The sequence below is a fragment of the Halichoerus grypus genome, chromosome 1 (genome assembly GCF_964656455.1).
Source record: "Halichoerus grypus chromosome 1, mHalGry1.hap1.1, whole genome shotgun sequence".
In the NCBI taxonomy this organism is placed as follows: Eukaryota; Metazoa; Chordata; class Mammalia; order Carnivora; family Phocidae; genus Halichoerus; species Halichoerus grypus.
In genome coordinates this window covers 139,387,082-139,404,092 of record NC_135712.1, presented here as the reverse complement: position 1 = coordinate 139,404,092, position 17,011 = coordinate 139,387,082, and the positions used below count along the sequence as shown (strand labels likewise).

Sequence of the window (17,011 nt, the reverse complement as noted above, 5' to 3'; positions counted from 1 at the left end):
GAGTGAGTAGAACCATTGTGAGTACCACTCCTTAGTTTTTGCCTTTCAAAATCAATGGCATTTTTATAAAAATGAGATAATTTCTATGTAGCACTAAAACTAAAAGTCAAAGGATTATTTTAGATTCGAAGTACATGAAGTCTATGTGCTAAAATTATAATGAGCTCCTAAAAATATTGATATGCTATACTATTTCTACTAATTTTCTCCAATACACACGATGGAGGAATAGGAAGATTAAAGCAAGCCATCTAACTTATGAATAGTCCTTTTTTTTTTTAAAGATTTGTTTATTCATTTGAGAGAGAGAGAGTGTGAGCGGAGGAGGAGGGATAAAGGGAGAGGGTGAGAGAAAATCTCAAGCAGACTTCCTGCTGAGCGTGGAGCCCAATGTGGGGCACGATCCCAGGACTCTGAGATCATGACCTGAGCTGAAATCAAGAGTCAGATGCTTAACCGACTGAGCCACCCAGGCACCCCTAACTTGTGAATAATCTTAAAAACACTTTGTAAAGCTTAGCCATCTACTGTTTCTCATTACTCCTACTGGACTGAGAGGATAGATAGATAGATAGATAGATAGATAGATAGATAGATAGATAGATAGATGATAGATATGCATATACATTTGACCCTTGAACAACATGGGTTTGAACCGCACTGGTCCATTCATACATGGATTTTTTTCAGTAAATGCAGTTCAGTGTTGTAAGTGTATTTTTTCTTCCTTATGATTTTCTTAATAACATTTTTTTGTCTACCTTTATTGTAAGAATACAGTATATAATACATATAGTGTACAAAGTATGTGTTAGTTGGCTGTTTATGTTACAAGGCTTCTGGTCCACAGTTGTCTATTAATAATTAAGTTTTGGGAGAATCAAAGTTATACATGGATTTCTGACTGTGCTGGGCATTTGCACCCCTAACCCTCACATTGTTCAAGGGTCAACTATGTATCTATATATTTATCAAAAGATATAACTCTGTCAATATACAGTGATAACACAAAGTATGGATCTTGCATACTAGTTAGGAATGAATAGACCCTAAATACATAAATGAATATTAAACAAAAATAGAACGCTAGTCCCCTCATGGTCCCATTTCTGCTCCAACAAGATCAAACTATCATGAACCAGGAAAAACTCACCAAACTGCCAGCCCAAGTGCGCATTGGTGGGAAAGGAACTGCTTCCTGAAAGAAGGTGGTTCATAGAATGGCTACAGCAGATGATAAAAAGCTTCAGTTCTCCTTAAAGAAGTTAGGGGTAAACAACAGCTCTAATATTGAAGAAGTGAATATGCTCACAAACCAAGAAACAGAAATCCACTTTCACAACCCAAAAGTTCGGGAAGCCCTGGCGGCGAGCACTTTCTCCATTACAGGCCATGCTGAGACAAAGCAGCTGACAGAAATGCTACCCAGGATCTTAAACCAACTTTGTGCAGACAGTCTGACTAGTTTAAGAAGACTGGCTGAAGCTCTGCCCACACAATCTGTGGATGGAAAAGCACCACTTGTTACCAGAGAGGAGGAGGATGATGAAGTTCCAGATCTTGTAGAGGATTTTGATGAGGCTTCCAAGAATGAAGTAAACCAATGAATTGAGCCAACTTCTGAAGAAGATAAAACTCGAAGAAGTTACTGGGGGCTGCTATTTTATATTATGACCGCTTTTCAAGATTTTGCTCATGGATCTGATAAAATCTAAATCTCTAATATTTTTAAGGCCAAGTCCCTTGGACACTGCAGCTCTTTTCAGTGTTTTCTTAGACACAATTCATTCTTTGTCACTAATTAAGCTGAAGAAACCTGGGAATAAAGTTTGAAACAAGGTTGATAAAGTTCTTTGCCTCGTATATGGCTTTATTTTTTATTTCATTGACACTGATGTGTACAAAGAAAGCAAAGTTGTTTATAGAAAGCTAGTCATGGCATGTAATATGTCTGGTAATCTTTGATGAAATCTGATTAAAGATTTTAAGTGATTTTAAATGGCAGTATAATGTAAAAAAATCAGATAATGAAAGATATGAATCAAATAAATGTAACAGAAGAGTATTAAAGAAAGGGACATATTTATGATAGTATGGTCAAGAAAGACCTTTCTGAAAACCCAGATAATATATGGTCATTTATATACCTGGTAGGAATTTGGCTTTTAATCTTAGTATTTATTAGAAGTCTCTCTAGAATTTTAATTTTGTGAGTGGTGGTCTCTGCTGTTGGTTTTTCCAAGATCATTTTGGCTCTGGTATGGAGAATTATGTTTTGGAGGGAGCGATAGAAGCATGAGTCCTCTTTAGGAGGTATTGTTCGGTAGCCTACGTGAGCGCTCACGGTGTTTTGGACTAAGGTGTTAGCAGTTGTATTAATTTTTCATTACTGTGTAACAAATTGCTGTGAAATTTAGCAGCTGAAGACAACAAACATTTATTTTCTCATCATTTCTGAGGAATCCAGGAGCAGCTTAGCTGGGTGGTTCTGGCTCAGGGTGTCTTATGAGATTTCAGTGAAGCTGTCAGCCTGGGCTGCATCTGAAGCCTTGACTCATACAGCTGGCAGGTAGGCTCTGGAGTTGAGCTGGAGCTGGGCCTCTCATCCTCCAGACTGCTCTTCTCTATCTGGCCTTTTCAGCAGAATAACCTGGACTATTTTACATGGCTTAGGCAAGTATTTCTTAGCTACAACATCAAAACCACAATATATAAAAGAAAAATTAATTGAATTTCATCAAAGCTTAAAACTTCTGTTCTATGGAAGACATTAAGAGAATGAAAAGACAAGCTTCAGACTAGGAGAAAATATTTGCAAATCATATATCTGATGAAGAATTTGTATTCAAAACTCAATCGTAAGGAAACAAACAACTCAATCAAATAATGGGTCAAATTTTGAACAGGTACGTCATTAAAGAAGATACACAGATGGCAAATAAGTACATGAAAAATGTTCAACACTATTAGTCATTAGGGAAGTACAAATTAGAGCTATACTGAGCTATCACTACATACTTACTAGAATGGCTAATTAAAAAAAAAAAACAAAACAAAAACCTGACAACAGGGGACCTGTCTGGCTCAGTTGGTAGACCATGTGACTCTTGATCTCATGGTCATGAGTTCAAGCCCTACCTTGAGCCTAGAGCTTACTAGAGGAAAAAAAAAATCCTAAATAAATAAATAAATAAATCTGACAACACCAAATGCTGGTGAGGATTTAGAAGCAACTAGAACTCATACATTTCTGGTGAGAAAGCACTGGAAAATATTTTGGTTTGACAGTTTTTAAAAAACTTAAGCATACACTTATTGTATTATCCAGTAATCTCACTCCAATGAATCCCTTAAAAAAGAAATTAAAAATTATGTTTGCAAAGATTTGTATGCAAGTATCGTACTTACTTGGACCTGTAGTACAATCTTGAATAAGAATGGTGAGAGTGGATATTCTTTCCTTGTTTTTTTTTTTTTTTCTTTTCTTTTCTTTTTGTATCCTTGAGTTAATATTGCCTTGTAATAATTTTTTTTTAATTTTTTTATTGTTATGTTAATCCCCATACATTACATCATTAGTTTTAGATATAGTGTTCCATGATTCATTGTTTGTGCATAACACCCAGTGCTCCATGCAGAATGTGCCCTCCTCAATACCCATCACCAGGCTAACCCATCCTCCCACCCCCCTCCCCTCCAGAACCCTCAGTTTGTTTTTCAGAGTCCATCATCTCTCATGGTTCGTCTACCCCTCCGATTTCCCCCCCTTCATTCTTCCCCTCCTGCTACATTCTTCTTCTTTTTTTTTTTTCTTTCTTAACATATATTGCATTATTTGTTTCAGAGGTACAGATCTGAGATTCAACAGTCTTGCACAATTCACAGCACTTACCAGAGCACATACCCTCCCCAGTGTCCATCACCCAGCCCTCCCACCCCACCCCCCACTCCAGCAACCCTCAGTTTGTTTCCTGAGATTAAGAATTCCTCATATCAGTGAGGTCATATGATACATGTCTTTCTCTGTTTGACTTATTTCGCTCAGCATAATACCCTCCAGTTCCATCCACGTCGTTGCAAATGGCAAGATCTCATTCCTTTTGATGGCTGCATAATATTCCATTGTATATATATATATATATATATATATATATATATATATATATATATACCACATCTTCTTTATCCATTCATCTGTTGATGGACATCTTGGCTCTTTCCACAGTTTGGCTATTGTGGACATTCCTGCTATAAACATCGGGGTGCACGTACCCTTTCGGATCCCTACTTTTGTATCTTTGGGGTAAATACCCAGTAGTGCAATTGCTGGATCATATGGTAGCTCTATTTTCAACTTTTTGAGGAATCTCCGTACTGTTTTCCAGAGTGGCTGCACCAGCTTGCATTCCCACCAACAGTGTAGGAGGGTTCCCCTTTCTCCGCATCCCCTCCAACATCTGTCATTTCCTGACTTGTTAATTTTAGCCATTCTGACTGGTGTGAGGTGGTATCTCACTGAGGTTTTGATTTGGATTTCCCTGATGCCGAGTGATATTGAGCACTTTTTCATGTGTCTGTTGGCCATTTGGATGTCTTCTTTGGAAAAATGTCTGTTCATGTCTTCTGCCCATTTCTTGATTGGATTCTTTGTTCTTTTGGTGTTGAGTTTGATGAGTTCTTTATAGATTTTGGATACTAGCCCTTTATCTGATATGTCATTTGCAAATATCTTCTCCCATTCTGTCAGTTGTCTTTTGGTTTTGTTGACTGTTTCCTTTGCTGTGCAAAAGCTTTTTATCTTGATGAAGTCCCAATAGTTCATTTTTGCCCTTGCTTCCCTTGCCTTTGGCGATGTTTCTAGGAAGAAGTTGCTGCGGCTGAGGTCGAAGAGGTTGCTGCCTGTGTTCTCCTTTAGGATTTTGATGGACTTCTGTCTCACATTTAGGTCTTTCATCCATTTTGAGTCTATTTTTGTCTGTGGTGTGAAGAAATGATCCAGTTTCATTCTTCTGCATGTGGCTGTCCAATTTTCCCAACACCATTTGTTGAAGAGACTGTCGTCTTTCCATTCGACATTCTTTCCTGCTTTGTCGAAGATGAGTTGACCATAGAGTTGAGGGTCCATTTCTGGGCTCTCTATTCTGTTCCATTGATCTATGTGTCTGTTTTTGTGCCAGTATCATACTGTCTTGATGATTACAGCTTTGTAATAGAGCTGGAAGTCTGGAATTGTGATGCTGCCAGCTTTGCTTTTCTTTTTCAACATCTCTCTGGCTATTCGGGGTCTTTTCTGGTTCCATACAAATTTTAGGATTATTTGTTCCATTTCTTTGAAAAAAGTGGATGGTATTTTGATGGGGATTGCATTGAATGTGTAGATTGCCCTAGGTAGCACTGACATCTTCACAGTATTTGTTCTTCCAATCCATGAGCATAGAATGTTTTTCCATTTTTTTGTGTCTTCCTCAATTTCTTTCATGCGTATTTTATAGTTCTCTGAGTACAAATTCTTTGCCTCTTTGGTTAGATTTATTCCTAGGTATCTTATGGTTTTGGGTGCAATTGTAAATGGGATCGACTCCTTACTTTCTCTTTCTTCTGTCTTGTTGTTGGTGTATAGGAATGCCACTGATTTCTGTGCATTGATTTTATATCCTGCCACTTTACTGAATTCCTGTATGAGTTCTAGCAGTTTTGGGATGGAGTCTTTTGGGTTTTCCACATAGTGTATCATATCATTTGCAAAGAGTGAGAGTTTGGCTTCTTCTTTGCCGATTCGGATGCCTTTTATTTCTTTTTGTTGTCTGATTGCTGTGGCTAGGACTTCTAGTACTATGTTGAACAGCAGTGGTGATAGTGGACATCCCTGCCGTGTTCCTGACCTTAGGGGAAAAGCTCTCAGTTTTTCCCCATTGAGAATGATATTCGCTGTGGGTTTTTCATAATGGCTTTTATGATATTGAGGTATGTACCCTCTATCCCTATACTCTGAAGAGTTTTGATCAAGAAAGGATGCTGTACTTTGTCAAATGCTTTTTCTGCATCTATTGAGAGGATCCTATGGTTCTTATTCTTTTATTAATGTATTGTATCACGTTGATAGATTTGCGGATGTTGAACCAACCTTGCAGCCCAGGGATAAATCCGACTTGTTCGTGGTGAATAATCCTTTTAATGTACTGTTGGATCCTATTGGCTAGTATTTTGGTGAGAATTTTTGCATCCATGTTCATCAGGGATATTGGTCTGTGATTCTCCTTTTTGATGGGATCTTTGTCTGGTTTGGGGATCAAGGTAATGCTGGCCTCATAGAATGAGTTTGGAAGTTTTCCTTCCATTTCTATTTTTTGGAACAGTTTCAGAAGAATAGGTATTAATTCTTCTTGAAATGTTTGGTAGAATTCCCCTGGGAAGCCATCTGGCCCTGGGCTTTTGTCTGTTGGGAGATTTTTGATGACTGCTTCTATTTCCTTAGTGGTTATAGGTCTGTTCAGGTTTTCTATTTCTTCCTGGTTCAGTTTTGGTAGTTGATACATCTCTAGGAATGCATCCATTTCTTCCAGGTTATCGAATTTGCTGGTATAGAGTTGCTCATAATATGTTCTTATAATTGTTTGTATTTCTTTGGTGTTGGCTGTGATCTCTCCTCTTTCATTCATGATTTTGTTGATTTGGGTCCTTTCTCTTTTCTTTTTGATAAGTCTGGCCAGGGGTTTATCAATCTTGTTAATTCTTTCAAAGAACCAGCTCCTTGTTTCTATTTCATTGATTTCTGCTCTGATCTTTATTATTTCTCTTCTCCTGCTGGGTTTAGGCTTTATTTGCTGTTCTTTCTCCAGCTCCTTTAGGTGTAGGGTTAGGTTGTGTACTTGTTTCTTGAGAAAGGCTTGTATTGCTACATACTTTCCTCTTAGGACTGCCTTTGCTGCATCCCAAAGATTTTGAACAGTTGTGTTTTCATTTTCATTGGTTTCCATGAATTTTTTTAATTCTTCTTTAATTTCCTGGTTGACCCATTCATTCTTCAGTAGGATGCTCTTTAGCCTCCATGTATTTGAGTTCTTTCCGACTTTCCTCTTGTGATTGAGTTCTAGTTTCAAAGCATTGTGGTCTGAAAATAGGCAGGGAATGATCCCAATCTTTTGGTACTGGTTGAGACTTGATTTATGACCTAGGATGTGATCGATTCTGGAGAATGTTCCATGGGCACTAGAGAAGAATGTGTATTCCGTTGCTTTGGGATGGAATGTTCTGAATATGTCTGTGAAGTCCATTTGGTCCAGTGTGTCATTTAAAGTCTTTATTTCCTTGTTGATCTTTTGCTTAGACGATCTGTCCATTTCAGTGAGGGGGGTGTTAAAGTCCCCCGCTATTATTGTATTGTTGTCGATGTGTTTCTTTGCTTTTGTTATTAATTGCCTTATATAATTGGCTGCTCCCATGTTATGGGCATAGATATTTACAATTGTTAGATCTTCTTGTTGGATAGACCCTTTAAGTAGGATATAATGTCCTTCCTCATCTCTTATTACAGTCTTTGGTTTAAAATCTAATTTGTCTGATATAAGGATTGCCACCCCAGCTTTCTTTTGGTGTCCATTAGCATGGTAAATGGTTTTCCACCCCCTCACTTTCAATCTGGGGGTGTCTTTGGGTCTAAAATGAGTCTCTTGCAGACAGCATATCGATGGGTCTTGTTTTTTAATCCAATCTGATAGCCTGTGTCTTTTGATTGGGGCATTTAGCCCATTTACATTCAGGGTAACTCTTGAAAGATAGGAATTTAGTGCCATTGTATTGCCTGTAAGGTGACTGTTACTGTATATTGTCTGTGTTCCTTTCTGGTCTATGTTGCTTTTAGGCTCTCTCTTTGCTTAGAGGACCCCTTTCAATATTTCTTGTAGGGCTGGATTTGTGTTTGCAAATTCCTTTAGTTTTTGTTTGTCCTGGAAGCTTTTTATCTCTCCTTCAATTTTCAATGACAGCCTAGCTGGATATAGTATTCTTGGCTGCATATTTTTCTCATTTAGTGCTCTGAATATATCCTGCCAGTCCTTTCTGGCCTGCCAGGTCTCTGTGGATAGGTCTGTTGCCAATCTAATGTTTCTACCATTGTAGGTTACATATCTCTTCTCCCGAGCTGCTTTCAGGATTTTCTCTTTGTCTCTGAGACTCGTAAGTTTTACTATTAGATGTCGGGGTGTTGACCTATTTTTATTGATTTTGAGAGGGGTTCTCTGTGCTTCCTGGATTTTGATGCCTGTTTCCTTCCCCAAATTAGGGAAGTTCTCTGCTATAATTTGCTCCATTATACCTTCTGCCCCTCTGTCTTTCTTCTTCTTCTGGGATCCCAATTATTCTAATGTTGTTTCGTCTTATGGTATCGTTTATCTCTCGAATTCTGCCCTCGTGATCCAGTAGTTGTTTATCTCTCTTTTTCTCAGCTTCTTTATTTTCCATCATTTGGTCTTCTATCTCACTGATTCTCTCTTCTGCCTCATTTATCCTAGCAGTTAGCGCCCCCATATTTGATTGCACCTCATTAATAGCCTTTTTGATTTCTACTTGGTTAGATTTTAGTTCTTTTACTTCTCCAGAAAGGGTTTCTCTAATAACTTCCATGCTTTTTTCAAGCCCAGCTAGTATCTTTAAAGTGATGATTCTGAACTCTAGATCTGACATCGTACTAATGTCCGTATTGAGTAGGTCCCTGGCAGTCGGTACTACCTCTTGTTCTTTTTGTTGAGGTGATTTTTTCCGTCTTGTCATTTTGTGCAGAGGAGAATAGATGAATGAGGGAACAAAATGCTAGCAGGGTAACAACGTCCCCAGAAAATATACTCTAAACAAATCAGAAAAGACCTGAAGCAGTGGGAAAAGAAAGGGAAAGAGAGAAAAAAGAAATAGAAAAAGATAAAGGTAAAAACAAACAAAAGCAGAACAAAACAAAACAAAACAAAAACAGAATGTGATCAAATATGATCAGGCTGGATTATAGATCAGTGCCACACACTAGATTTTGGGTGTATTTTGGTCTGTTAAAAGAAAGTGCCTCCCAAAATTTTAAAGAAAGAAAAACTTATATATGTACAAAAATAAGGGTTGATATGATGAAGGGATGGAATATGACTGTAAAGATGGAAATTATAAAAAATTTTATAAAAGGAATTGATAAGTTGTTTGAAAAAAGAAAGAAGAGGATTTAAAAAAAAAAGAAAAAAAAAAGGGAGAGAATGTGATCAGGCAGGGGAGTAGAAAAAAACCATACACTAGAGATTTAGAGTATATTTTGATCTGTTAGAAGAAACTATCTCAAAATTTTAAAGAGAGAACAACTTATATATATATGCCAAAAATATGGGTAACTACGATGAGCAGATAGACTATGACTCCAAAAATGAAAAATAAAAATGTTTTTTAAAAAAGGGATTGATAAGATGTTGGTTGAAAAAGGGAAAAAGAAAAATTCAAAAAAAAAAAAAAGTTAAAAAAAAATAATTAACTTTGAAAGACTAAAGAATCATGGTAAAAAAGCCATGAATTCTATGTGCAGTATTCCCCTAGCGCTGGAGTTCTGTCGTTCTCATTGATCAGTAAACTTGGTCTTGGCTGGCTGTTCTTGCTGATCTTCTGGGGGAGGGGCCTGTTGCTGTGGTTTCCAAATGTCTTTGCCGGAGGCGGAATTGCCCCCCCCTTGCCGGTCCGGGCTAAGTAATCTGCTCGGGTTTGCTCTCCGGAGCTTTTGTTCCCTGCAAGCTTTCCGTACAGCTTTGGAGGCGGAGAGTGAAAATGGCGGCCTCCCAATCTCCGCCCCAGAGGATCTGAGAACTCGGGGCCCCGCTCCTCAGTGCGCCCCTAGAGAAAAGCCGTCAGTCAGTCCCGTGTCCCCGGTCTCCAGCCGCACTCTGTGCTCACCTGGCCTGTGACCGCGCGTTTCTATCTCTGGCACCCGACCCCGGGTGGAGTCTCCAAACCCAGCAGATCCCTGCGGTGCGCTCCCCCGCCGCTCCTCCCGGGGGAGGAAGGGGAGTCTCCCCGGATCTGCCGCTTGTTGGGTCCCTGCTGGAGGAGCAGTGGCCCTACTGTGCTGCGGATCACGGTTTATGGCAACCCCGAGCTGAGAGCCCGCGCCTCGGCTCCGTCTCTGCAGCCAGCTTCCCTGCTCCGATACCTGGGAGCTCTGCCGCACTCAGGCACCCCCGGTCTTTCTGTGACCCCGAGGGTCCTGAGACCACGCTGTCCCACAAGGTTTCCACCCCCCACTTAGCCACCAGAGTGACGTCCCTCAGCGGAGCAGACTTCTAAAAGTTCCGATTTTGTGCTCCGCGGCTCTATCACTTGCCAGAGGCGGCCCACAGAGGCCCCTCCCCCGCCGTCTATCCTCCCGAATATCGCCTCGGATTCACTTCTCCGCACGTCCTACCTTCCAGAAAGTGGTTGCTTTTCTGTTCAGAGAGTTGTTGCTCTTCTTTTCTTCGATCTCCTGTTGTGTTTGTAGGTGTTCAGAATGGTTTGATCCCTATCCAGCTGAATTCCTTAGACCGGACGAAATCCAGGTCTCCTACTCCTCCACCATCTTGCTTCTGCATTGTAATAATTTTTAATATCTTATAGGAAATTTTGTTGTCTCTTTTCATCAAAATCCATGGCTCCTTTTGGTCCTTTCTATTTCTATTAAGTGTGTTAATTTTATACTTAATTTGTGAAATTCTACCCCAAATATTTGGAGGCATTTGATTGGAATTACATAAGTTAGTTTAGGAAGAATGACATCTATGTAATATTGAGAATTCCAATCCATGAACTTGGAGTTTCTCTCCATTAATTTTGGTCTTCTTTAATGACTCTAACAAAATTTTATAATTTTCCCTGCATAGATCTTTCATGTCTTTTGTCTGGATATTTGTTTCTCTGCCATTGTTCTAGTGTGTTCCCTTCTTCTTCTTTGTCTCCATCTTATTCCTCTTTATCTTCTTCAGAAGGAAAAAAGAAAACAGAAATATTTTTGCTTTATTTTAAAAATTCAGTTATTAAGGGCACATTAAACAATTTGCTTATGTGACAATCTCTCCAACATGTATAGCAATATATTAACAAGATTGCCACATCTTTTATTTGTTTTCTTTTTTTAATAGATTTAATTGACATATACCATGTTATTACTTTCAGGTGTAAAACAATAATTTGATGTTTGTATATATTGTAAAATGATCACCACAACAAATCTAGTTGACATCCAGCCTTGTTTTTGAACTTAAAGGAGAAATATTCACGTTAAGTAGAAAATTAGTTGTAGCTTTTTATAGATGCCTTTTATCAGGTTAAGGAAGTGCATACCTATTTTTACTTTTCTGAAAAGAATAGATGTTGAATTTTGTCAACACCTTTTCATACATATGATCAAATGATTTTCCTTCTTTATGTGCTGATTTGACTTTGACTTTTAAATGTTGAATCAGCCTTGTATTTCTGGCATAATGGCCCTTATATATTACCCTTTTTATCTATGTCTAGATTTTACTAGGTTATATTTTCTTTGTGTGTGTGTGTGTGTGTGTCTATTTTTATGGGCGATATTGTTCTGTATTTTCCTTTTCTTTCAATGTCTTTGGCTTTAGTCTCAGAGTAATCTTGGCTTTATAAAATGAGTTGGGAAGTGTTCTCTTCTATTTTTTGGTAGAGTTTGTGCAAATTGATATTTATTCCTTAAATGTTTGGTAGAATTTGTTATTGAAATGATCTGGGCCTGATTTTTCTTTGTTGGTAGTACTGTGTTTTGATAAGGATTTGGGGCTTTAGAATTACTACTCACATCTGACTGTTGATTTTTCCTTGTGAGACCTTGGGCAAGTTACTCAATCTCTAAGTAAACTGAGCCTCAGTTTTCTCATTTATAAAATGGGTGGCTGCGAAGATTGAATAATGATATGTATCAGTTGTTCAACTTGTATTATCCTGCATTTACATATGTTAACTTATTCAGATTTTGTTATTGTACCATATTATTTAATACTATTTATGCTATTATAATCCTTGTTTTAGAGGTAAGAAAACTACTGCAAAAGGAGATTAAATAACTTACCCAGAGTTACTCTGGTAGCACATGATGGAGCTAGGATTTGAATTGAGGCTGGTTCCCAAGTTCTTGCTTTTAAGTGCTAAGCTGCACTAACCATAATAATACCAGTCTTCCAGGATTGCTAGCAGTATTCAATTAGGCAATTCATGTAAGCAGCTCAATTTGTGTTATTTCAAAGTTGTTGTTTAGTAAATAGGTATTGTTATTAATAATGTGAATTACTATTAGTTTGAAGTCTAACTACTTTGGAATATTTGCAGGCTGAAAGACTATTAGTATAAATACATTATCAAATACCTTTATTAAAGTTCACTGAGGGGGCGCCTGGGTGGCTCAGTCAGTTAAGCATCTGCCTTCGGCTCAGGTCATGATCCCAGAGTCCTGGGATCAAGAGCCCCCTTGTCAGGCTCCCTGCTCAGTGGGGAGCCTGCTTCTCCCTCTCTCTCTGCAGCTCCCCCAGCTTGTGCACTTTCTCTCTTTTCTGTCAAATAAATAAATAAAATCTTAAGAAAAAAAGGACAATGCAGTGAAATATCATAAACATTTGGTGCACTGTACAAAGTGATATTGTGAACATCACATCTTCTTAGGCATCGCACCTTGAATTCTTGCCCTGGTTCAGCACTGTCCTTTTGTCTAATTCTGGTAATTAAATCTCTCCAAGTGTTGGAGGCTATGAAGAATATCTGTTTCCTTCACTTTGACCTAAGTTGTTGAGTGGTTTAAAAAAGAGAAGTATCTAAAGGTGCTTTGAAAAGTACAGCTAGTGCTCATATTAAATATAAATATTTGGTTTTCTAAGTTAAAAATCAAAATCCTTTGTTGATATATAAATATTTTGAGATGATTCTGAATATCATTATTTACTGTGACAGTACAGTTAGATGCCATTTAATATCAGATGTTCAGGTCTCCATGGTGGTTATTCAGGCTTACCTTATTTTAGTTTCTTTTCTTTTTCTTTTTTTTCTGTTCAGATGAGTTGATGCCTGGCATATGCCAAAATATCAGATTCATTTTATTTATTTGAAAATTATAAAGATAACCTAAAAAGTGGAATCACAAGTTCAATAAGTACTTTGCCCTACCTTTCAGTTGGCAAGACTTATTTTAGTTTTTTAGTGATAAATCTCATTATTTCAAAATACATACCATAATAGCCTATTGTATATATGTGATTAATTAAGACTGTGAGTGGTATGGAGGATTGGCACACACATTTTGACAGAGGTTAAAATAAAGCTTTCTGTTGTGAACTTTAATAGTTATTGTGCAGAATATCAAAAGCTAAGGAACCACGATAATAATAACATTGCATTTTTTGTGAATTATAGCTGACTTTGGGCTGGCAAAGCAAAAACAAGAAAACAGTAAACTCACTTCTGTTGTTGGAACAATCCTGTATTCCTGGTAAGGACAATTATTTTATGGTTTTCAAACATCATACCTAACTGATTGGGGCTTTAGTTTCATGTCTTGGCTTGCAAAGGAAAGATGATTTTAGGAAAAAGAGCTTATTTAATGTTTTCCTCAATTGCCCAGGTAATACACATGAACACAAGTATACATAATTAGGTGTGTTTGAAATAACAACAAAAAATTGTCTTTCCTCTATGGTAACTCTGCCCCTCATGGAGACTACTTTTATTACTTATAAATTCAAACGATCCTTGGCACGTAGTAGGTGTGCAATTGTTGTTGAAGAATCTGTAAATGAACTAGCAGACTCACTACTCACCATGACACTTGGAATGTTTTATTGTACCTGTTCAAAAAATGACTGTTTTTCTCTGTCTGCCTATAAACATTCAAGGGCAGGAGAATGGTTTTTTGTGTACTAATACGTATCCTGGCACCTGGCAGGTAATAGTTGCTGAATACATTTTATTGAGTGAATGGATAAATGATGACATATATACTTAGACATATGTTTATAAAGTTGGTGCTTCTTGGGTAAATGGGTGTTTATATTTTGATGAATTGAAACATTTGTAACTTATTTAACATGCTTTGAGGGTTCCTTTACAATCCATTGATTATTAGGCAGTGAGAATCTTCTTTTGCTGATCACATATTACTTGTTTGAATTTTTTCAAATTAGCAAGCAGATAGAATCGTCAGTAAACATAACAGATTCAGGGAAATATTCTCAAATCTCATTCAGCAGGTCAGGCCATCTAGACACTTCCGTCTTCTTTTTTAATCTACTCTGTTGTTGTGCAATTGATTCCTGGGGATAGGATTCAGAATAAATCTTCTCAAGGGAGGGTGGAAATTCTCTGTAAGTAACAGTCTCATTTTAAAAATTCCTTTCCTACAAGAATGTTCAGAATAGTGTCAGGGTTCCTACTAGGATTCTGACATTGTTGGCTAGTTATGCTCTCAAGTTTTAATTATTCCAAATTTAAGACGTTCTCTAATAAGTTCAGTGACATGCCCAGTTCCTTTTGAATTTTCTGTATCCTCATTTTCTGAGTTTGTGAATTGGACAAAAATAAAGTAGATATATTTCATGGCCCTCCCTGCTCTGAGTCTCCTACCTCCTGCCTTTTCTTGAATTGTCTTTTTAGCCATCTCCAAAGTGTTTCCCACCAAATTCTATAATCTTTGTATAATCCTAAACTTCTCTGAGCCTATTAATGTGGATGTGGGATGCCTGTCCCTGCCCTCCAGGGTCCCAAGCGTTTGATGAGTCTGATGTTCCCATGTCCTTTGCTCTTTCTTTTGTCTTTGCTTGCTCAGATATTACCTTATTTAATGGAAGAAAGTTCTCTTTATTAACTCTCGTAGGAAGTGCCTCAGAGCAGTCTTTATTCTATATCTCAGCTGCTAGATACATGGTTCGTGGACACTGGACTGATTGTGCTAGAACAGAGAGTCAATAAAAGCTCCTTTTCTTCCTCTGATTTGATTCATTATGAGGCAGGTCATTGTTATCCTTCTCACGGGAAATAATCTCCAAATATGGTCCTTGGTTCTCGTTTTTATCTGTATGTCTTACTTCAATTCCAGAGTCCAAGACTGCACGTTATCTTCAAGTGCATTTTCAGAGCAGATTTTAGAGTTTGAAGCTCTGAGAAACATTTTAGGCATGTTCTTCATGGAACGTTTATTTGGGATTTCTGGATAATAAGCAACTATGAGCTAATATGAATGGAAAACTTTGACTAATCCTGGAATGGGAATTCTTTGAGACTTTATTGCTTAGTGTAATCCCATTCACATTATAACATTAGATAATTTAAAGGAAAGCTGGGGAAGTTTCCATTGGATGGATCAAAATAAACCTGTAGGTGAACTTGGACAAGCAGAGACAAAGTGAAGCACACCCAACTATTGACTATACCTCTTGCATTCTTAAAAATGCTGTAATAAACTCAGAACTCTTAAATGTCTTAGAACACTTCAGTAGCTTCCAGTTGCTCATTATTTAAAGACCAAGTCCTCAGTGTGGCTACAAGCCCACAACCCTGCACGCTCTAGGCCCTGCCAAGTCATTGTCTTTACTTTAGCTTCAACCTCACTCTATTGATTTCTAGCTGTTGCAGCTGTGTTCCCACTGACCACAGGGCCTTGGCACATGCTGCTCCCTCTGCCTGGAATACTCTTTTTCCCACTGGCCATCTGGTTAACTCTTTCTCATCCTCCACCGCTCCTCTGGAGGTAGTCTTCTCAGGAGAAACCCCTTAGCCAACGCATGTTTCCCCTGGTCTACATGCTCCGTGCACTTTTCCTTATGGTTGAACTTTTCGCTTATTTTGTGATATGCCCAGATGATTTTGTTCACCACTATCCCTACCTGCCAGAGTCTGGTATGTTATAGGCTCACAAGAAGTATTTACTATATGAATGATCTAATACTTGCATGGTTATGAACAGTACCTGACACAATGGGCTATAAAGAAAATTGCTTCTTTCCACTGTAACAAAATTTTAATCTTCTATCACTCTCCCCCAGTGCTGTTCCTTCAGATCTTCAAAATGCTCCTATATGGTTACTCTTTCTCCAGCTAGCTACAGAGTTTATGTCCTTACTTCCTTCTGGTATCTGCTTTAATGTCACTTCTGGAAGGAGGTTTTCCTGATCACCTGCCCCAAATAGCAGCCTCCTTCAGACTCTGTCCTGTTCTCTTGCTTTATATTTTCATAGCACCTACCTCTATCTGACATTATGTCATATTTTAATTGGTCTACCCTATGTCTCTCCCACTAAAACACAAACTCCTTGACAGTAGGGCTGTTGTCAGTTTTGTTCACTGTTGTTTCCCTGGGGCCTGAAGGAACAGACTGACAGAATCCTAATAAATATTTTGAATTATTAAAGTGAAAAAACATTTTTTTAAAAAGTGAAAATGAGTCCTTCTGGTTGTTTTTTGTTTGTCTGAAAATGCCATTTTAAAAACTTTATTAATTAGGAAAAATGGACAAATGTAGTTGTATATATTTAAAATATACAATATAATGATTTGATTTACATATACATGGTGGGATGATTATTAAGATCAGGATAATTAACACATCCACCCACATAGTTAATTTTTTTTCTGTTGTGTTCTTGCAACAATGCTCAAGATCTACTCTCAGCAACTTTTCAGCAAACAATACCATATTATTAATCACAGGCACCATGCTGTACCTTAGATCCTCAGAACTCTTTCTTCTTATAACTGAAATTTTGTATCCTTTGATCTACATCTCCCAGTTTCTCCCTCCCCCCAGCCCTGGGCAACCATCACTCTACTCTCCCTTTTTATGAAATCAGCTTTTTTTTTTTTTTTTTTTTTTTGGTTTTTGTCTGTCTGGCTTATTTCACTTAGCATAATATCCCCTAGGTTCATTTATGTTGTTGCAAATAGCAGGATTTCCTTCTTTTTAATGGCTAAATAATATTCCATTATATAAATATCCCACATTCTGTATTTTAATATGATG

The 17,011-nt window shown here is 37.8% G+C and overlaps 1 protein-coding gene across 12 annotated transcripts in view; it reads left to right on the top strand.

The window, feature by feature from the left end:
• Window positions 1-17,011, top strand: part of NEK10 (NIMA related kinase 10) — a 239,037-nt gene that overhangs the window by 85,222 nt on the left and 136,804 nt on the right. For all 12 annotated transcript variants that reach the window (XR_013447948.1, XM_078072515.1, XM_078072551.1 and 9 more), the window contains exon 23: window positions 13,414-13,489. Coding sequence is in view for 11 of the 12 variants with exons in the window: in XM_078072515.1 (XP_077928641.1) it covers window positions 13,414-13,489 (76 nt within the window). In the remaining variant the exon portion in view is untranslated. The remainder of the gene's footprint in view (window positions 1-13,413; window positions 13,490-17,011) is intronic.